The sequence below is a fragment of the Andrena cerasifolii genome, chromosome 9 (genome assembly GCF_050908995.1).
Source record: "Andrena cerasifolii isolate SP2316 chromosome 9, iyAndCera1_principal, whole genome shotgun sequence".
NCBI lineage: Eukaryota > Metazoa > Arthropoda > Insecta > Hymenoptera > Andrenidae > Andrena > Andrena cerasifolii.
Window position 1 is genome coordinate 8522732 of NC_135126.1, and position 21892 is coordinate 8544623.

At 40.4% G+C, this 21892-nt stretch overlaps 3 protein-coding genes across 9 annotated transcripts in view; 1 reads left to right on the forward strand and 2 right to left on the reverse strand.

The window, feature by feature from the left end:
- Nucleotides 1-367: 367 nt before the first annotated feature.
- Hsc70cb (heat shock protein 70Cb) lies at nt 368-8741 on the reverse strand. Of its 3 annotated transcripts, XM_076819625.1 has the most exons (12): nt 8354-8736; nt 6973-7171; nt 6185-6541; nt 5788-6109; nt 5459-5714; nt 5241-5371; nt 4887-5173; nt 4437-4544; nt 2924-3049; nt 2606-2845; nt 1524-1814; nt 368-1436 (listed from the first exon to the last, which is right to left on the reverse strand). In XM_076819625.1, the coding sequence occupies exons 1-12, from the start codon at nt 8467-8469 to the stop codon at nt 1254-1256; spliced, it is 2616 nt and encodes an 871-aa protein (XP_076675740.1). In that variant the 5' UTR covers nt 8470-8736; the 3' UTR covers nt 368-1253. The 3 variants fall into 3 exon arrangements, with proteins under 3 accessions (XP_076675740.1, XP_076675741.1, XP_076675742.1); XM_076819626.1 differs by lacking the exon at nt 4437-4544 and having other exon boundaries at nt 8354-8733; XM_076819627.1 differs by lacking the exons at nt 368-1436; nt 1524-1814 and adding an exon at nt 1821-2088 and having other exon boundaries at nt 8354-8741.
- Nucleotides 8742-9306: 565 nt separating this feature from the next.
- Nucleotides 9307-12553, forward strand: LOC143372945 (mitochondrial disaggregase). Its single transcript, XM_076819628.1, has 10 exons — nt 9307-10007; nt 10074-10126; nt 10186-10375; nt 10452-10702; nt 10782-10872; nt 10943-11150; nt 11224-11356; nt 11423-11635; nt 11709-12006; nt 12084-12553. The coding sequence occupies exons 1-10, from the start codon at nt 9620-9622 to the stop codon at nt 12227-12229; spliced, it is 1971 nt and encodes a 656-aa protein (XP_076675743.1). The 5' UTR covers nt 9307-9619; the 3' UTR covers nt 12230-12553.
- A 125-nt stretch (nt 12554-12678) lies between these two features.
- Sytbeta (Synaptotagmin beta) overlaps nt 12679-21892 on the reverse strand; it is a 155361-nt gene continuing 146147 nt past the window's right edge. For 4 of the 5 annotated variants that reach the window (XM_076819632.1, XM_076819631.1, XM_076819634.1 and 1 more), the window contains 4 exons: nt 21196-21469; nt 20659-20892; nt 20187-20348; nt 12679-17029 (listed from right to left, as the gene is read on the reverse strand). In XM_076819632.1, coding sequence (XP_076675747.1) covers nt 16844-17029; nt 20187-20348; nt 20659-20892; nt 21196-21469 — 856 coding nt within the window. In that variant the 3' untranslated portion in view covers nt 12679-16843. Of the gene's footprint in view, nt 17030-20186; nt 20464-20658; nt 20893-21195; nt 21470-21892 lie in introns of those variants that run through there. The other variant, XM_076819633.1, reaches the window with a different exon arrangement.

Genomic DNA, 21892 nt, shown 5'->3' on the forward strand with positions numbered 1-21892 from the left:
ATATACAAGGTAACAATACCATTGATTTTAGTACCAATTAGGAACAGTACCTTCGAGAAATTTTAATAACTAAAAAAAAAAAACAAGAAAATGCATTTCTCAAAACCAGAAGTACTTCGAATTACTTGTGTCGTATGAGAATGGAATACAAGTAAAAGGAGAGAATATTTTACCTCTATGAAAGGCTATGAATTATGTACAACAATATATCTAACTATAATTTTGTTTTTTAGGAGATTCATGCCATCAATGTTTGTTAATATTACAAAGTATCGTGAGATTGTACATAATTTAAATCAGTAACTCCCTTACAGGTGCCAAATGTGGTACTGCAATGTGAATCCTAGAACAAGCTTAATAAACATCATTAATGACGATATTAATTTATTTAAGTATCGTAAATGCAACAAAAGTTTGTGTGACAGAATATTTTGCTGTCGGCCTGGGAAAGTGTTGGAATGAATGCTTATTTGTATTATTAAATACATAAGATCGCCAGCGATATTAACTACTTCAAGATTTAATTTAGTCATTAGTTCTAACTTAGCATTTGTCCTATACATTATAGGTCACAAAGTATTAAATCTTTCTACTGGCAATGAAATCGGTCATCTCTTTAGAGCATCTCACCGATAAAAATTTTGTTATACTTTCTCCTACAAGTACGTTCAAACGTGAAGAATTTTTTTCCTTCAATTTTAAAGGCGGTATTAATATATGTATATATATATTCATATATGTATAAATAAGATACATACTTTTGTACAAGTACCGTGCAACGTTAATTTAAGCATTTATTTTTCATTAAAAACCGAAATGAAAAATTTACAACCGTAGAAAGAAAATCTTTTACAATTGTTATTACAATACGTTCGAATATTTTCGGCTGCATCGTCAATTACATGTCAATCTCTTCTCAGATACCATTATTCAAGCGAAATAACGTTCGTCAACTTAATTCGATGTAAAATAAAGACTATTATCCTCTCTCGTTGTTTACAACAAAAAATTCTTCAACATTCAACGTACTTGAATTGGTGACACTTTACCCTTAAATAGGTCAACTTATCACGTTAGTAACTGCGAAAGAAAAAGAAAGAAAAAAACGAAGAACTTAATCAGACGTGCTAACTAAAAACGTGTCAGGTGCTTTTGTGACATGATAAAGATGACGTTGTGTACGATGAAATAATTTTCATTATTTTAATCATGATAGATTCAATAGTATTAAAACACATAAAATGGGATGACTGTTACTCAACGTCCATCTTTTCTTCCTGGGGTTGTTGCTGTTGATTGGCCTGAGCCTGACCATCGCCTTGGTTATTTTGATTAGTCTGTTCCTCAGCTGCCTTATCTTTTGGTTTCTCTTCCTTCGGAACCTCGACTTTAGGTTTTGGTTTATTTAAGATTGACGATACAACACTGTCCAACGACTGTGGGGAAATAACAACGAGAAACATGAGTGCCATTGGTAGAGATTGATGAAGATGCATATTCCTGATATGTTACACTCTCGATACCTGTCTCTCTGCACGTATTTGAGCTACGGTAACTGGTGGTTGTTGGGTGCGAGGTGTACTGGCAAGAAGTACGCGCTTTTCTTGAAGCCACACCCATTTCTCGTGTTCAACTTTCTCAAGCTTCCTCACTTCGTCTTCGGTTAGATGGGAATACTTGTCATCCTTCCCATTGGATGATTTAATGGAGTATATTGCTTTTTTAGCTAGTTGCAATGCTATTGATAATTCTTCTAACACACGATTTCTACCCTCGAACTCCGCTCGCCTCTCCTTGATTGGTTCACCTTGCGACTAATAAGGGAGCAAGTCAGTTGAAATTTCACTGTCTAATTAAGGGATTACAGACGTTCGACCGGCCTAAAACTATATAGATCGAACTTAACAAATTTCTTATATGGTTAACATTATACTTCATTAATAAACGAAAATACAAGTTTTGTAAAGCGATCTTTTTAGAAAATTTTAGTATTAAACTAAAGAAACTGAGGCCCTTGTAGGCATTTTCCCGAACGGTGTTTTTAATAACGGCTTTCGCGGTACCAGAGATATCTCCGGACCTTCTCATCTGAAACAAAAAACAAAAATTCTCCGTTAAACTGGATGAATAAAACTATACCTTGTCATAAGATTTTTTCGATCTGTGGCTTAGTTTTATAAAAAAAAAAGATTTTTAGGTCGAGAATCGCACACTTTGCTATGACTCGTCATTTTTTTCGAAAAATCTATATTTTCCAAATCGCCTATGACAAAGACTAGTTTCATTCATCTAGTTTAACGGAGAATTTTTGTTTTTTGTTTCAGATGCGAGGGGCCGGAGATATATCTGGTACCGCGAACGCCGTTTTTAAAAACACCGTTCGGGAAAATGCCTACCAGGTCCTCAATCGTTTTATTTTTACATTCAAATTTTGGAGAGATATTCTAAAAAGGTCACTCTGCAAAACATGTATTTTCGTTTTTTAATAAAACATAATGTTAATCATATAAATAATTTGTTAAGTTCGACCTAGCTTTAGGCCGGTTAAACGTATGTAACCCCTTAAACATGTTAAATTAAACATTATCTGAAAAGTATGCTCTACCTTGAGACATTGCAGCTGTTCCGCATAAACGTGTCGATCGCAATCGACGCCTTCCTCATAGAGCCAATTCTCAGTTTCGTTCAACGTGCGACAAAGCGATTCCCTGTCCGAGTCCGTGACAAACGAAGATAACTGATCATCATCCGACAATTTACCGCGCAAGTCATAAACATACTCTTCTAACGCGTTACGGGCATCGACGCGCTCCTTTTCTTGATTATCTCCAGCAATCATCTTAAACTATAATACCAAATATACATTAACACACAAAACATTAGCCGCAATACTTTCATGTGTGTCGCGACAAGTACAACACACCTCTTTCTCCATTGCCATATCCAAGTCACGTTGAGAAGATCCAAATCCATGCACTTCCACTGGTAACTCAACGGTACGAACAGGAACTTTCTTTTTACCTTTACCATCTTCAGCTTTATCATCTCCCTGAAAGAAAACAGTACAACTGTATAACACAAATACTCGCGATCTATTTCAATCTGTGGAAGCATCTTTATGAGACAGTTTATTAATGCATATCTTTTTGTACCATATATAAAAACGTTTGAAAACACATGTCAATAACATGTCTGCCAATGAAAAGCGAAGCAATTTGATTTCTCAGTTTGCATTTTTGTATTTATGCAAAGTACATTTACTTTGTATAAAAATCTTTTCGAGTGCTTGCTCGTCTTGAATATCATCACATGTACAACTGGAAGACACAAAATAAGGATAGTGATGTCACATAAGGCATAAAATAAATATCTTACACTGAGGCACACAACATATATAAAGTGGAAGTCAGGTGATGATAGAACGAGCAGAGGACAAAGAGGGGCATACTTTTATGCGAGCTGTTTTCAATTCGTAAGTGATCCATTTAGCTTTAAACTTTTTTCTCTTTTTAAAACTAAATACAGAATATGATTAAAGTTATCATTACGAGATACTGTACGAATCGAAAACCAAACCGCATTGCCTGCCTTCACGATTCCGAGGTACCGGTAATTGTTGCATTACTAAAAATTACTGTCTCTTTTCCTTCTGCGACCCAGTGAAAAGAACAGAGCAAAGACAGACAGCACGGCGTGACACAGCTGTACCTTGGACCCATATGCATTAAGACACGTTACTATGAAATCATATTATGCATATGCTTTATATTTATGAACACCGGAATACAATTTTCCATCCGACTAAAATTATTTTCATTTCGTTGGTTTTTTTTTCATGTCACTATGATTAGCCGAGTTTGCAGAAGAAATCGACACAGATTTGTGAACTCTGAATATAACTAGATATCATGCACTAAATGAACTAAACAATGGTAAGAACTAAAAGAACGATACGTAACAAGTTTCTGTAGTTGAACACACTTCACATTGTACATACATTTATCTTTAAATTGTCCTTTCCGTTTTACAGAGGTATCGAAACATTTGAGTGAACGAAAATCTCATAGCTCTACGCTTTAAACATGACGCAACGATTTTTCGTGAGGTGAATAAGAGAAGAATAATTGTCGAATATCTAAGTTTTGCAGTGTCAAGATATTAAAAATTGACATGACTATTACGATCATGCAGGACTTTAACTGATTGATTAGGACCGCGATGATCTTGTAACAGATGACTGATGATGCTGTCGTGATGAAAGAAACCAAGGATCTAGATCATCTTTACACGTCAGAAGATATTTGTGTAACCATTTACGAATTACAACAATGCAACGATCTAAGGCGGATAGGTCAGAAATCGTTGCATATGTTTTATTTTTCTTTTCTCAATTAACATATGCATATGGGTCCAAGTAATAATAGTGTGTCGCGTACCGAGCTGAACCAAGAGAGAATCCTGGACGAGTAGGAAGGGGCGGAACCCCTCGCACCTCTTCGATCATCATCAGCATCTGAGTTCCGTCGCGTTTTATCCATGCTCACCTAAACCACAACAAACTCACATAGTCATGCATCAGGGCACGCATAAACGAATGAGCTTTGTACTTTTATCAACATATGGCAAACTTGTTAACTCGATGTAATTCATACAGTTCGTTGCAACACAAGTGTTACTTCTGACGTGTGCAACACTTATCTCGGGTACGTTTAGTAGAAGATCTTATATTGTAATTTAGTTACAGGATAGTAACACTAAACATAGCTAACAAATTCATGATATAATGCAAATATTACTACTGTCACATATAAGCTAAGTTAAAATGGATTTACATATGCATATTGAAGTTTTAATAAAAGGCCAGATGAAACCGTGGATATACGCACCTCAGGTGCTGGTGGTTCATTTGCCTGTGCTTCTTGGTCAGGCTTATCTTTTTTCTCTGATTGCTGATCAACATCCATGTTAGGTTGCGGCTGCTGGGATGACTGCTGTTGTTGTTGCTGCTGTTGCTTTTCCTCTTCCTCCTTCTCTTGTTGCGTCAGTTCGCGCTTATCAATAAGCGAGGCCGAAGGAACGGTGAGGAGTCCATTTAAATTTATTCTTACTTTTACTTTCACTTTCGACGATCCTCCTTCTGACGTTGGTTTTACATTCTTAATTACAAATACTCCTGCAAAAATATAAGTAAGCGTAACAGAGTCCTACATACTACGAAGAAATCAATACCAAGTACATACCAATGTGAGTTTGAGGATACGACGGTGGTGGTACGGTGTAACTGGCGTTAAGCATGAATGGGTTCGATCGATAGAATGTTAACATCTTTGAGAACGGTACAGGATGATTCTGCCCAAAGATCTCCATTTCACTGAAACAATAGATATAAATATCAGAGAAATATTATTTCTTAGATATGATTGAGCATTACGCGTGAAACGCGTAGAACAAGGCTTACCCTTCTTCACCTTGACTGGCGTCCCATTCTAATTTCACTGGATACGGTTGAATGTCCGTTACTGAAAATTCACGAACTCTCACCGCTGGGCTCAACATCGCGCACTGCAATGCGCACCCACGAGAAACAGCTTCGTCTTGATTCAATGTCGTCGACACAGGACGGGCGAAAACTTCTTCGACCAGTCGTTTAATAGCAGGAACACGACTGGAACCTCCCGCTAACTCAACTGAATGGATATCGTCCAGCTTCAATTCTACAAAAGATATTACAGATTAGGAAAAGTTATAAAGAGTTACGACTAACACACAGTTAAGCATAAAACTCACTGGAATTTTCGAGACATTGCCGTAGAGTGGATTCCACTCGTTTAAACAAGTGCCCGCACATTGCTTCCATATCTGCTCGTTTCATATCGCCGCGCACATCTTTTTCCTCCATGAAACATTCGATATTGAGGGGAAGTGTCGTCGAATTGGCCGACATTTGCTTCTTCAATTTTTCCACCTCCGCCAATAATCTCAAGTACGCACGTGGATTCGTGTGTGCATCAATATTGTAACGTGATTGAAAATCTTTACAGAAGTGGTCTGCTAAAATAGAATCTATGTCTCGTCCACCTAGTTGACTATCAGCGGCGCTAGCTAACATCTACGAACAATATTCATGTAAAGTACATCTGTAAAGCATCGGACGATCATGAATGTAATTAGGATTATTACCCACTTTCAGTTTGCCTTTGTGGAACGCGCAAATGCTCACTTGCAAGCTAGCATATCCGCAATCGACAAAGACTACATTTCTCGGAGGTGCATCAGGTGCTGGCAAATCTTGCTTGTAAATGCCGTAGCATAAAGCAGTGGCTGTTGTTTCGTTAAATAATCTAAGGACATTTAAACCTGCAATTCTTGCAGCGTCGAGTAACGCTTGGCGTTCAGATTGTGTGAAATACGAAGGAACAGAGATAACGCAATCATTAATAACAGTCTGAAGGGCGGTTTCAGATATATCTTTTAATTTTGTGAACAACATTGCAGTTATTTGTTCGGGGGAGAATATATGTTCTTCTCCCAAGTATTGTACCTAAAATTTTCAAACAACTTTAAAGAACCCCTATTCCAACTTGTTGTGATTATCGCTATAATTATAATTCCCAATGTGTGAACAGCACGCGACATGATTCATCATGTTTTAACTGCTCCAAAGAGATATAAATAAGGTATGAGTCTCCACAAATGTGAGAAACCTGGCAAAATGCCCAGATTACCATTGCATTCAGTTACATTAAAAAGAACGTTAATGGCGTAATACATTATACGCTTGGTATCTCGTGTAGAAGCCAAATAATATTCCACCGACATAGTTATAAACTTTCAGTACAGCAGTTTACGTGTTATCACAATTATTGCAATTATTTTTTATAACAACGAAATTATCATCACACGTGATGTGTGCCTCGGTTTTTAATATAAAAAAAATATTAATAGGAAATTTATTCTTCGTTAATAACTTACATGTATACCAATGCTTTCATCTGCCTGTTGAGTTACCTTAAAAGGTAATGACTGGAGCTCTCGCTGAACTTGAGGGTCATTATACTTTCTACCCAATAATCTTTTGAACCCATAAATAGTGTTTTTCATATTGGTTACCATTTGATTCTTGGCTGCTACGCCAAGAATTCGATTCTTTTCGCTGAATGCTACGCATGACCTGAAACCGACAATTGTTTTAATTAGTTCAAAGAAACATGAAACATGAACTGATCGTACATTTGATGGCATATCAAAAAGCATGTCAAAAACTATTTGATTTCCCACTGGTCATAAATCCATGTTTATTTATTGTTTCTTTTGCAATTCGCATGCCTATATTTGATGAAACTTTTCGCCTTCTTTTTTTAAGTTTTATTATTCTGTTGAGCGTGTATTCACATTTAAACGTCCATAGGCATATATACTGTTTGTAAAGTAATTTAATTAGCATAGAAGTATCCACACAATTTCATTGGTATTCAATGCATATCGTATTATAAATATTAAAAGGCATAAAATCGTTTATCAGTCATAGGTATCCGTGGCACAAAAATCCAACAAGGTATTCAAGGTTATAAAACCATATTATCAGAAAGCTACCATAATAATCACATAGAAGGTATTGTTTAATTCATAAAAAGCTGAGAATTGCATTATTTTTATTAAAACGCTAATAATAAAGCAACACGTGGTTATGTGTAGAAAAACATGGCATGGCTGATAAAACATGTAACATTTCTATTGTCTCAACTTCTATTTAATTACAGATATCGCGCGTACTCAGCACATTCAAGTTCTTTTACTATATTCCCCTTGACTTTTTACTCCGATTATGCAAAGAGAATTAAAAGGCTTCGACCGAAAATCTACAATTCTCAAACGTTCATTTTCCACAGTTTTCATCGGAATCACGTAACGAGCTTCTTTGTCCCTCGTGGGAAAAAGAGTGAAATTATCATCGAATTATCTGTTCGATTCCCGAAATAAAGTATTATGTAAACGAATTGCGGGCCATGCCTGCGATAAACACATCGAATTTTAAACGGGACGAGAAAACATCGATCACAACTACGCTACGGACTTTTTCATAGTTCTTAGTCATGCGAAAGTAAGCGCGATACCTAAATAGATAAAACGATTGGAGCATAAATGGCAGGGATCGAATAAACTTGTCCGAGCCCCGCGTTCGATTCGCGCGATGGTCACCTGGTCGTTGTTTCTAATCCGTTTCTGTTTCTCACCCGTGAATTTCCACGGGGAGATCGCGCGGAGAGTAGGGTATTCCGAAGGCCGGCACGCACCGGCCACTTAACGCTGGGCAAATAATTAAGTGATGATTATCCGGGCGAGGGATACTCACGGTGTGTTTCGGAGGCTGTAGTCGTTGGCTATGGTTTCGATACCTCCTGCGCGTGCCACAGCCACATAACAGCTCTCGTTGCCGAAGTCAATCCCAATCACGGACATAGCAGCCATGGCTGTTTGTAGGCTGGTTCGACGTTTCCCTCACGACACTGAACAGATCTTTCGAGCCTCGATGGTGGACTAGACGTTTAGCCTCGTGCAAAGCCGTACGGGTACAGCCAGCGAATGTTTCGACTTCTGATTAAATGTCTCGTAAACGAACGTGAACGTTCAATACGCGATCCTGCTCTTAACTCTTTCGTTACACTCACGCAATAGACTGCAATAGACTAAACAGAATGCCCTCCGCACGGTGACTGCGATTACTTCTTTCTGCTAACTTCTGCTGAAAAATCACCAATCATGGCGCTGCGGTGCGCGGCTCCTATTGGTCGGCTGGCCCGCCTGGAACATTCTGGAATTATGCGCTATCGGAATCTTCCTCGTGGATAACATCAGCCTTGCTTCTCGAAGGATCGAAATTACCGGATCAATATTCCAGCACGAAGCGTTTCGCCGGAAAGAAACTACTAGATCCATGCACGTGAAAGCGGAAATTGTTAACGACAGGCTCTTACCATCCCTTCTTTTTTCTTTGCGACCAAACTTTTTTCAAGGGATTTCGAATTTATATATAGTACACATTGCGCATCGATCTCATTGGTTTGTGTACCAATATGTCGGACGTGAAAAAATATTTCAAACACAATTGCATCGCAAAATATAGCATATGATCGTTTCAGACATTATTTTCAGAATCGAAGCACGAAGAATGGGAACGATTTTCTTTTCGAGCGGCGGATTGTGTGCTGAATGTTAATTGTAAACGTTGTTTCTTGCGTCTCGTATTTCTGTAATGCGTATATAACTACATAAATGTAATATCTGCAACTGCACCAAGTTGCACCCAATCGATTGCATGTTTATATACATAGGTACATTAATAAGTATTTCTTTTTTCTGTGATGTTCTGTGATTCAGATGTGCGCAAGATTGCGTCAATACGCTTTTACAAAATGATCGTTACAGGATACAGTAGCGCTTTTAAGCAACAGCGTAGTCCAATCTGCTTTCCGCGAAATAAAATATATAAAAATGTCCACGTAGCGTAAAATATATCACAGTAACAACTATTGGCAATTATTCAATGATTTTGCTCATCGGCACGTTAGTAAGAAGTAGTTTTAACTTATACTTCTTAAGAAGAAATCACATGGTCTGAATGCACGAATATCTGTCAAGTTTATATGAAATGTCACGTCTCTGTAATTTGCGACTCTATTCGATTATAAAAAGCACCAAAAATTCAGAGACCTTCCTAAGTAATCTGAATCTTAGGAGGACTAATGGAGCCAAAGATATTTTACTGTATCGGAGCAGTACAGGTTATGCGCAACTGTGTTGCACATTGGAAAGACATATTTATCCATTGTATGAGTTATTGGATATTTTCACGCCGAAAGAATTTCGGTCTTTGCTAACGAGGACGAAGATAGTATTCAATAGGCATGACATTAACTGTGGAAAGAAGTATTACAAAAATTTGGGCTTTGTATTAAGCGGCATTGGTCTAATCGTGGCTCTCTGCGAAGCATCGAATATTAAAAATGGTCTGTATATTTTCTTCTGCAAAAGACATAAATAAACAGCGATTTTCATTGAATGCTCTTTAACAGAGAAACAATTCTTCCGAGCTGTACAACATGGTAATATGCCGGATCTAGTGAAGGTAAGTACGAAGAGCTCACCGCCATGTGCGCCGATGAGTAACGCAGCGTTCGTTCACAGATTTTGAAGGACGGAATTGATATAAATATACGCCACTCGCTGGGTTGGACGGCGTTGCACGTTGCTGCCATTAACGGGAGACCGGAAGTTATAAAACTGTTGCTAAGCAAAGGCGCGGACGTTAACGCCGGAGATGAATTTGTCAATGTTTATAAAACTGCTATAGAGAAAGGGATACATTCGTTAGACGGTATGACTTAGAAATTGAAATTACAATAATTAGTCTATTGCGAGTTATTACACCAGGAACTTTTTAAACCCTGCAGTACTCATAGTAAGGGAAGATGAATTTTCCGACCGTTTAAACACTAGAGCTACCTTCAAAGGTTGCACTCCGTTACACTATGCGGTATTAGCAGACTCGAAAGCTTGCGTAAAAATATTGCTAGACGGAGGCGCTAATCCAACGATAGAAAACGAGTCTGGTCATCGGGCAGTTGAGTACACCACGGATGGAGAACTGAAAGATATGCTCCTGAAACATGCTATGAAATATGATGAAATAATGAAGGAAAAAGTACATATGTTTCCAGTTAATCTTTGATTTCTATGTTGTATAATTTCTGATCCATATTTTTACCAAATACTGTAAACAGGAAATAGAAGAACGTCGTAGATTTCCTTTAGAGCAACGCTTGAAACAGCATATTGTGGGGCAAGAGGGATCGATAACTATTGTTGCATCCAGTAAGGTTTGCTTTGTTCAATGAATCGATATAAGTAATTGAATATTCTGTAACATTTTGCGCAATTATAGCTATCAGGAGAAAAGAAAATGGTTGGATAGACGAGGAACACCCATTGGTATTCTTATTCCTGGGTTCATCAGGAATCGGAAAGACTGAGTTGGCAAAGCAGTTGGCTGCTTATATTCATAAAAATAAGCAGGAAGGATTTATTCGGTTGGATATGTCCGAGTATCAGGAGAAGCATGAAGTCGCTAAACTCATTGGAGCACCACCAGGGTACATCATATTTCTACTATAGATATAATATATATAATTCCACGAAGATATTCTATTTTTTTATCTTGCTTAGATATGTGGGTCATGACGATGGTGGGCAGTTAACAAAACTTCTAAGAAAGTGCCCAAATGCAGTTGTACTATTCGACGAGGTGGACAAAGCTCATCCCGACGTATTGACAGTTCTATTACAACTTTTCGACGAGGTATTATTACTACTAGAATTATATATTGGAAAGTCGTAATGCTAATTAATGCCGACTTTCTTCCAGGGAAGGCTAACCGACGGCAAAGGAAAAACGATCGAGTGTAAAAATGCAACTTTCATAATGACATCTAACTTAGCGAGTGAAGAAATTGCCGAACACGGGATACAGCTTCGAGAAGAGGCCCAGCGAGTTTTGAATCTCAGGCTTGATAAAAATACCGATGGCGATCAGACACCGGAGCACATTGAAATATCCCGTAAATTTAAGGACGAAGTGGTGCGCATTAATCTGCCCCGTTTACTTTCCACATGGACTTCGCGGTTCATTTAAGATCTTACGTATCTTCTAGGTACGACCCATATTGAAAACTCATTTTCGAAGAGACGAGTTCTTAGGTAGGATCAACGAGATCGTTTATTTTCTACCGTTCTCTCGATCCGAGCTCATAAAATTAGTGGCGAGGGAGCTGGAAGCTTGGGCAGCGCGTGCAAAAGACAGGCATACGATAGAGCTGAAATGGGACAGAGAGGTCCTCGCGATTTTAGCAGACGGATACGATAGCCATTATGGCGCTCGTTCTATAAAATACGAAGTAGAGAGACGCGTCGTTAATCAGCTAGCCGCTGCTCATGAACGAGGCCAGATACGTATGTACATTACCTTGTGCCTTGCGATGATAATACAGCTCATGAGCCTTTAATAAAATATCTTCTGTTGCGTTTAGAAAAAGGATGCTGCGTATTACTGAAAGTTAAGTGGCACGAAAGTGGCGCAAGTATAGCCCTGTCGGTACGGCCTAAAGGCGTGAAAGACTTCGTCGACATTGGAGATGCGGATAACTTAATAAAAAATGTGAATTCTGTGTTTTAAGTATATGTCGTCGACACGATGTACGATTTCGTTCAGCATAGGAAATGTATTATAGCTTGATCTCGTGTGATACAGGCGAACAAACGGTTCATTGTAGTTTCCAGAGGAATACTCGCAGGCAGTATAATATTTTGTATTATTTATTGTAGGAATACATGTATAGTGAACGGAAAACGGCATTTGTAACACAAACACTTTCTTTGATGCTTTACTGCAGTTCATCAACGCGCAACAAAATGAAGTTTGTAATATTTTTTCATTGCTTCAGCGAAGTGTAAATACTAGATGTACATACTAAAATATGAAACAGAATTTAAAAGGAAACAGCGTTTTTTTTCTCCTTTTTTCACCGGTTACAATTACGGTAAAGATTTTAATACTTCTTTTTTATGAATTATAAATTTTTGTAGGCTCATGCTTCATCTGCCACGGAGTGAAACACGCGTCTCTGACGGAAATAAGTAGTTCTTTATTTTGATGTTGAATCACGAGGATACATTACAAGAAAATATCAGTTACACGTGTCACATTTAGGATACATTGTACATTCGTTACGATGCAGTAAGACAAGAGTAACACATCCATGGAGAGAGGCGTTCAAAATTTCCCGCCTTGCGTGTCGATAGGCTTGCGAACGATGTGAACCCCTCCCCCGTTCCCTTCGTCAATTTGTACGACAATCGAGGCTCGGCAATCATCGCCGAGCACGACGAGCACGCGAGCTACTCCTTTCTTCCTTTGTCTTTTGGTTCGTCGTACATAGTGCAAGGCAAATTCAGGTCCGACGATAGGGTGTCTATTGAGTTTGGATACTTAGCTGGAGACTTAGCTTAGCTTAGTGTCCTGCATCGAGCGAGTATTCGGGTCATCGAGTCTCCCTGGCACAAAGAAATCTTAATCTCCTGTATTCTGTTGCGAGCAGAAACGCTGCGTCGAACAAGCCAGTGTTCTTCAACCGGTGTTTTGGGTGATTCGCCCGAATCATGTAACCGCTACATTAAATAAACTTAAATTAAATTGTAATTGTATAACATTAGATTTAATAAATAAAATACTATCTACATTGGCTTCTATTTCTGTCTCGGCTGTCAGTCGGTTCGCGAAATATTTCTCCTATTTTCGTCGGTCCGCAGATGTAAAAAGGTTGAAGAACGCTGGACCAAATATGTAATCGAGTGAAAATCATGAAAACCCCACGGTGTATGGTACACTCCGGAATCATCTCGATGCAGAATTCTATGCCCGAGTATCGATAGAAGATGAGATAAATCGGTGGTAGAAACACGATATAAACTGTTGCGCGTACACGAGGAGATTGTTATCTTTTTTCCCGCGGTTTTATGTGAACGAAGAGAGACACGTAAGTTCCACGTAGCCATATTGTGCATCTTCACAGCTATTACGAGTATGTTCGGGATGTCGGAAGCGTATTCGTACGGTAAACGCCCAAGATGATTGTTTATACGACGGTATTACATGTAAGAACATCTTTTATATAATATGGAATGTACTGGTATATCGAGCAATAGTGGTGTCCCCAATGAGCATGCCCCAAACAGAAGACAGCTTTACAACGCGAACATTTGTTTCGACGATTTGATTCGAGATTTAGTAGACTGTCTACTGTCAAGGCATCGCCATTGTGTAGCTGGCAGCGAAAGAACTCTTTCATTCTTTCATGGACTCTTTTGTTCCCCATGTTCTCCCCAGTCCTCCTAAAAACCTCACTATTGCTCTGTAAAGCTATATGTGTGTGAGGACACAAGGTGGGGCATAATTCGTGGCAAAAAGGAACCGGGGTGATTCTTCGTACAAAAATGAGTAAAAAGTGTGCAACAGAATCCTTTCGTATAGGACTTTGCTATATATATATATCGAGAATCTACTTGCACCTTAGTGTATACATAATGTGTACAGACACCAGAGTTGGGCACGAATAAATTTTTATTCGAATGATTTCGAATTTAAATTGCAAATAACACGAAGTTATTCGAAAATAACGAATAATTTTTTATTCGAATAAATTCTTATTCGAAGCTTATATTCGAAGATTATTCGAATAAAAATTTATTCGAACCGTCAATATACGAGCGCTGAGGCATAAGTAGAAATGGTGCTAGACAGACAAGTCGGTTTAAGGAATCTTTAAAAATGATTTTCTTGGAAACAAGATGTCCTACGGAGAAACGTTGCTGCATTGTTTTAATTTGTTTCACTACGAAGAATCCCTCCCTCTTCGGGTTCACCACTAATCGAGACCCGTCCTGTATATATACGTCTTTTCAAATATAAATACTGCGTACCGTTCGACACGCAGAATATACAATAGAAATACTGTTAAGTGATAATTTAAGCGTACAATTCGGACCACGCTTGTACAATTAAGCGTTTCTTCCCAACGAACATTGTGATTTCCCAACAGACGCACACTACTCTTTCATAAGTATTTCTCCATTCAGCGTGTCCTCGCCGGTTTCCAAATGTGTGGCCAGCTTTTCGAAAATAGCTCTCTACGTCGAAGAATCTGTTTCAGGAAGGAAATAGGAAACAGGACTCGTTCTTCAGAGAAGCTTGAAATTTAAGAGCTAGGAACGAAGAATAAGTAACAACTTGTTAGGATCCTGAACAATGTTCAAGTGAGCAAATACTTATGACGCAGCAATGTACGTTTCACGTAGTCGTATCGTTATACATGTATATAATATATTTATATATATATATATATGTGTATTATATTTAATTTAACATACTTAACGATGATCAACATTTAATTCATAATTCATCTCTTCTTTCTGCAGGTAACATTCATTTTCGTCTCTTCTCCTTTCGGCTGATGGATTAGGAAACGTTTAATCGCTGTAACACACGCACGAGCCTAAAATATATCTCATATAAGTACGGCAGGTGTTCCTCGATCGAACTTTCGAATTAAGAATAAATAGATCTAAGCTCTGGATGATCTTCGCGACAAATTATCGATATAACATGATATGACGAACTTTGGTCGGAGACGTTTATATTTTACTCTTTCGTATAAATCAGACTTAATTAGGGCTCCGCGAGACTCGTTTTCTCGTGATCGCGTACAGTTGCAATAGTCGACGCGGCAGAAGAACGTAAAAAATCGGAAGGTGTATCGATCGTATCCGAAGATCCGTAGGGAACATCTGTTTTTTTTCTTTTTTGTATTTTATTTCTCCCCCTTTCTCTTCTTTCTTTAATCACTTGCGATCGTTTGAACGTGCATTAGCTTAAGACTTATGACTCTTTTGCATTCTCTGTTGCTGATTTGCGTTGGTTACGTACTGGTAAATAGTATCAACATTTAACAACGACAACACGGGGCCAGGCCACGTTTCTCGGTAGGGAGGTTCTCGTTCGTAGGCTTTCGGGGGATTCACTTGCGTGATACTGTATACTCTTCGTCTTGAGGTCGGTTTTGTTGCATAGCGCAAGATACATTAGGCCTGCACGATTAGTGCGTACGTTGCACACCTTGTTCTTGCAGTGGTTCGGGCTATAATAAGAAAGATCACACGTTACGACTAGAGGAAAGTAATCCCGGTTTCGTTTCTCTGGTGCCAACAGTGCCTGCAACTGTGCCGGTGGAACCTCGACCGGTTTCCCTGATAAAGTAAAACCGCGGCGCGTGCCACTTATCGCGGCGTCCGCGCGATTAATCCACGATCGTAGACGCTTCGTAACCGTCAACGGCAATTATCTCTCGCTGATTGTGCAAGACACAGGGCTTAGCCCTTCCCCCTCTGTAAAACGGAATCGTGAGGAAAGATCACGCGTTGAAAGAAACCGAGCTGCACCTCGAGTCTTCCTGCTCTCGCTGAAAAGCTCGTTCGGCGCAATTACGCGCGGCATAATTTCCTGTGGCGAATAAACACGCCAGCCTCGTGACGGAATTTCGTGGATCCAGGCATCTGCCGAGCCGATGGTCTCATCGGAGTGGTGGGTCGCGGAACGAACCAACACGGAAGCCTGGCGCAACCAAAATATTAATGCAATGCTTCTTAACCTGTGGCTGCAACCCCTTTCGAGATTGGTGGGTGGATCGCGAGCGGCGGGCAAACCAGGATAGACACATAATCGTACTCTCACTTTCATCAATCTTTAACTGGAATATACATAGATCGAAATAGATCAAAATAGATCAGTATAGTATTATCCTTCTAATGCTTATATGTATAACAGCACCCCAACACGATCAGTTTCCTCGTTGATCTCATTAATCGTTTACACACTTAGAAATATAATTTCGTGAAAGGGGCCGCGAGCCTCCAGCAGTCCTCGGTGTAGAAGTATCAAGAACCATTGTATGAACAGATTCGCAAGGTGCTCGACAGAGCCGCGTGGCACGCTTTCCTTTCGTTTGGTGTAGCCTCAAGCACAGATCCATAGAAGCGGTTTTCTCTCTCTCACAAATATATAGACAACGGTTAATTTGCTTATATATACCGTTTACCGATTATTTACCCTAGAATCTGATTGTATCCATGCTCTCGTAGCCTGGCGGAGGAAAAACAGTGAACGCGAAACGGCCACCACGTTCTTCTGGGAAAGAAAGAGGGGGTTGGACGAGAGGTGAAGCCCTCCGTCGACGATTTAGCGCAAAGTATGCCACATGGCGATGGTTTCTCTGGGCGACTGGGTCATGTGCAGCCAGTGCTCCCTTCCCTGGCTGCCGTTGTCCTCGGCTCCTGGAATGGCACCAGTGGCAGGACCAAGGATGCAGGATCCAACGATCACGCCCCCGCCGATGAATTCGTTACTCGAGTCCATCACGCGCACCTTCGGGAACAATCGCTTCGATATCTCTAGTTTCCGTTGCAATGATCAATGATATTGAACGGGGGTGGACGGTCAGGGTTGGTGCGGTCGAGGTAGGTGGGCACGATTTTCGGGAAGAAAATGATTTATCGAGGAATAATATGCGAAACTTGTGAAACAGGGATTTCACTGGCAAGCTTCCTCAGCAGGAAGACGATTGAGGACCTAGCAGCAAAAGGGGTGCAGCTCGTACATCGGTGCATCGTTTGATGCACTTATTTTTTAATTAACTGTTCTCTTTTCAATGTTAAGTCAAAGCAGTAATTTTATAAGGAGTTTTTTCTAATTTACTTGAAGTTGACAATGATGGAGCTGCACCCCTCCTGCTCCAAGGTCCTCAATTTTGGGAGTTCCTTGAATCGGATAATTTTGAACAATAAGTATGGATTATTCTGGATTTCGATGAATTCTCTAACTAATTTAGATTAGTGTTTAAATTACTCGATTATAGAATTTATATAGGAGACGCAGAGGAATATGAATTTAACAGTGGATTATTTTCTGCTTTGGAGATAACGCAACTAGCTTGTGAGCCAGCATTTTTCTGTGGAAATATTATTTTTAATCGAACGCAAGCACGTTGCTCGCCGTCGGATTTGAGCAGGTGTGGAGCGTCGCGTCGGCGAGAAGATTGCTAGCGTTCGCGTGCATCTCGCGCGGCTGTTTCGTCTGAAAACTTTCGCGAGCATCTTCCAAACTCATCGATATTCAGCTCGGATTCCCCCTCGAGCACGAAGGTCACCCACATTTCCCGTTCTCCCTTGCTCTCCTCCGCCGTGACTGCGTTCCTTACACGCGACAAAAACACGCTCGTCATCGACGCGACCGACGTTCTGCAAGCTTGCCGCGCAAACACGCGATGTCGAATAGGCCAGCCGGGGGGAGCAACGCGAAACTTCGGCTTTCATTTCCGCCGATCCTCGAACGCGTCGGGAAAATCGGTTAACGGTCCCTAACGCTGTTCTCGTGCAAATCCACGATAAAACAAAAATATCGTGTCTCACATGAGACGTTAATCTCGCGAGACAATTATTTCATTATTTTATTATTATTTAATTATTTTGTCATTAGTTTCATGAAATTAGACTCTCATGAGACAAGTTTCATAATATATTTTCAAAAATATCATCTCTCGCGACTATTTCCATTTAGTTGCTGCTGAGATTTTTGTCTGATGATAGAAAAGTCTGATGTAAAATCTCGTCGTGGATTCGCACCTTAAGGGGCTGTTCCAGTCTAGAGGTGATCATCAAGAATTAATTAAAGGAAAGCTACTACATATAATTTACTGGGACTTTTTCCATTGAATTAAAGATGTCTTAAACTATAGAAATAATTTTTTTGTTTTACAATTAATCATTGCAAGCCGGAACTGAGGAGTCGTTAAAGTCGGGGCGTCAAAATATTAATCCAAATCAGTGGAACCTGTAGCACCTAAACCATTGGTCTGAAGTAAAAAATAATGCCAGATTATTAAAGGGCATGGAAGTCGCTCGTGTACTCGGCCAGAAAAAATTACAAAAAGGACATTTTTTGAGATAATAACGATATTCGAAATTTGAAATCACTTTTTTCCTATAGTTTCCGCCCATTCAACGCTTTTAAAAATGATCAATTTTCAATTTTGTTTTAAATTTTACTGGTCTATCCACGAGTCAGAAGTATATTCTTCAAAATAAAAAAAGTTTCAGTCGAAACGGATAATAACTTTTGGAGATACAGGTTCCACCGATTTTGAGAACAGTGTTTCGAGAAAAACGCGTGTAAAGTTTTACGCGACTGCCGAGTGGCCGAGTGTTACCCATGCATTTTCCGCTACTCAAATGCCTATAACTTAGAGAATTTTACGAATTTCAAAAACTCCTTTTAAACACTTTATCCTAGAAGCTTGAATATTCGAAAAATGAAATAAAAGCAATTGATTTTTAGATCGGAACATCCCCTTAAGGAAGCGCGTAATTCTCGTCTCCCTAGGAGTGCCTCGAGGCTCCGAGGCTCCGCAGGCTACTCTAGGACGCGAATCGATAACTTGTAACAGACGGAGTATCTACGTTTACAGCGACGAGTCGCGTGTTCCGGGGAACGTTGTTGCAAGTAAAGCACTTGGCGTTCTATAGAACTGTCGGCGATAAAAGTGGCATTTCTCTGCGGTTCGATCGATCGTTCTATGGTAGAAATGCTGAAAATTATTTATCTCCCGGGGTTGGGGAAGCGTAGGCCGTGTATTCCAGGAAGAGCTATCAAACTGCACGACCGGGCATAAAAATAGCGTTGTTCTGTTCCGAGGCGATAGAATATTCATTGATCGACGAGTAATCGTAATAAGTACTTTCGGTGATTAAATATTCAAGGTTCGAGATCCTCGGCGCGAGCCTTGCCGCGATTTGAAGAAGCAAGAAGATCCTCGTCGATCGGGATGGAAAGACAGGAACGAGGGGTATTACGTTGCCGGGCATAAAATTTGAAAATTAAATTCTCCTCGCGCTGATGGAAACGTGCTTTTTTTCCTGCTCGTTAGAGGCGCCGTAATAGTCCGCGTCAACCGCGGAATTTTGTTATGCATATCGATTCGAGAGCCGTCCATTTGAATAGCTTTTTAAAAACGCGCCCAGACCTGGGTGCTCGTGGGAGACAAAGCGTTCGCCTTGAATCCAGTATTAAGAACCACTTCGGAGTTAATTACGCCGGGGAGGAGTGGTTACTCTGGCCGCGGGTGATTCGTGTAAAAATGGGGGAGAAGAAACAGAGAAGAAACGGAGCGGATGAACAGAAAACTTAACGAACACCGTGATCGCACTATTTATCTGGAACGTGGAATTAATTTCAGTTCCTCTTAGGAGCGAAATTAAAAGATACCACGTTCGACACAGCAGCGAAATGAAAAAGATAATACTTTTATATAATCTCGCTTCTGTCGTTAGCGAACGTGGAAATGAAATTTTTAAGGTCTCCGAGGATACAGAATTCTTGTTAAATTCCTTCACGTTAAAGGTAAGTGTAAGTATTTTCTATTTAGTCAGAGAATGATGTGGAATTAATCGACGCGTGTCCCGCGGCCTGTACTAGGTACCGTGAAACCGAAAAGGAAATTAAACGTCAGACTTGGAAATGCGTTTACCTCAATGGCAGAAGATGCTAGGGAGCTGGCAGGAACGTCAAAGGACATCGCCTCGTTCCAGACCGGACTGGTAGTGGCTTTTTTCACCGCGGTTTTCTTCTTCACCCGTTTCTCCCCGCACAGAAGATTTACCTTCACGAAGGAATCCAGGGTCTCCTTCTCCTGGGCGGCACGAACCGGCCAGACACCATTCAGAGGATTAAAACTCGCAACGTATTCAATGTGTCCATCGATACTCTTCTGAGCACAAATGGGCGACCGGAGGAAAGTGGCAATTCTTAGTGAAAGAAACGTGGAGAAATAAAGTGGGAGGAATTGTTGATGCAGAAGCACAGTTACAAGGGAATCTATGATGAAAATGGCAAAATGGATAAAAAAAAATAGAAACGTTTCTCCGATGTAAATGAGAGATTCACTCTCGCAGCGAGATCTAAAGGTTAAAGGAGAACGTGGCACGAGGCCGGGACGTTACCTGCGGCGCAAACAAGTTCCTCGCCTTCAGGATGACGACCTTCAATCTTTCAGCACTGGGTAGATAAGACAGCGACACTAGAACTTCTTGAATGTGCTCCGGCGGCTTTCGTTCGCGTTCAATCTCTCCCCAAACTTCCTCGGTGGACGTGGGGGAGTTCAGTCGGAGTATATGTAACGGCACCCTCACCGCGCCCACCACGTCGTTCCTGGAGAAGCGATCGTAGTCGAGCACCTGTTGTACGGGAGAAGAAGCTGTAAGAAACTAATTTCTTAGCGCGCCAGGAATTTCTCTGCACGGCTCAGCTATGCGCACAAGTAACCGGCGGGGATATAAGTTTCATTTCGACGGTGACGTTAAACAAAACTGCATCACCGAATGGTAAAGCGAACTTTCCACAGCGCCGAATATCCATTCGCATGGAATCTCACTGGAATCTAATCGAGCTTCCGACAACTAGATTCTACGTTCAAGGATACCCGAATCTATAGGGCTGAGCAATTAGCAAGATAAAGGGTAATGGCCCGTGTTAATTGCCTGTAAAACGAGGATCCTGTCCTGAAGCTCGTCGTTGCTGATGGGGAACTTGAACTGTTGATCGAAGAAGGGGTTCGTCTCGTTACGGTAGATCTGAGTTTGCCGTTTTCTGGAGTCCACCTCGGGGCTGAGCGTCAGCTTCACGTAAGGATCGTTGAATCCCCCTTGATCGCTTCCGGCCAGATCGTGCGCCTCGATCAGGTGCACGTGCAAGTCCGATCGATCGAAGTCGTACTTGAACCGCAAGTGTAATCGGCCCAGGCTCTTACCGCTCCTAAAATCGTGGCCACAAGTGCACGTATCATCGGGTGCCATATCGACTAACGTGGTAGGTTTACTGCTATCTATTACACTCTACTGTTAAATCTAATGCTTGAATACAGAGTGCCTTGAAATACATTCTTTTAAAATCCAAGCTCGCGGTTTCGGTGAATAGGTGATTAAGAAAAACGAAGGGGTTCAAAGATATTTTACTATGCACTTTTAACATGGTTTATCAAGCGCGAGGTATTGCAATTAGAGTTACATATTTCGTCGGGAGCATAACAACTGCAACGCGAAATGGATGATTCAGTAGGAAATTAACGGGGATTTTCGTTCGATCCCCTGTTTAACGGCAAACAGGGATTTACATGCACGCGTTGCCGAATTACACAGGCACTCTGCAATCCGATTAATGGAGCTGGTAGTAATACGA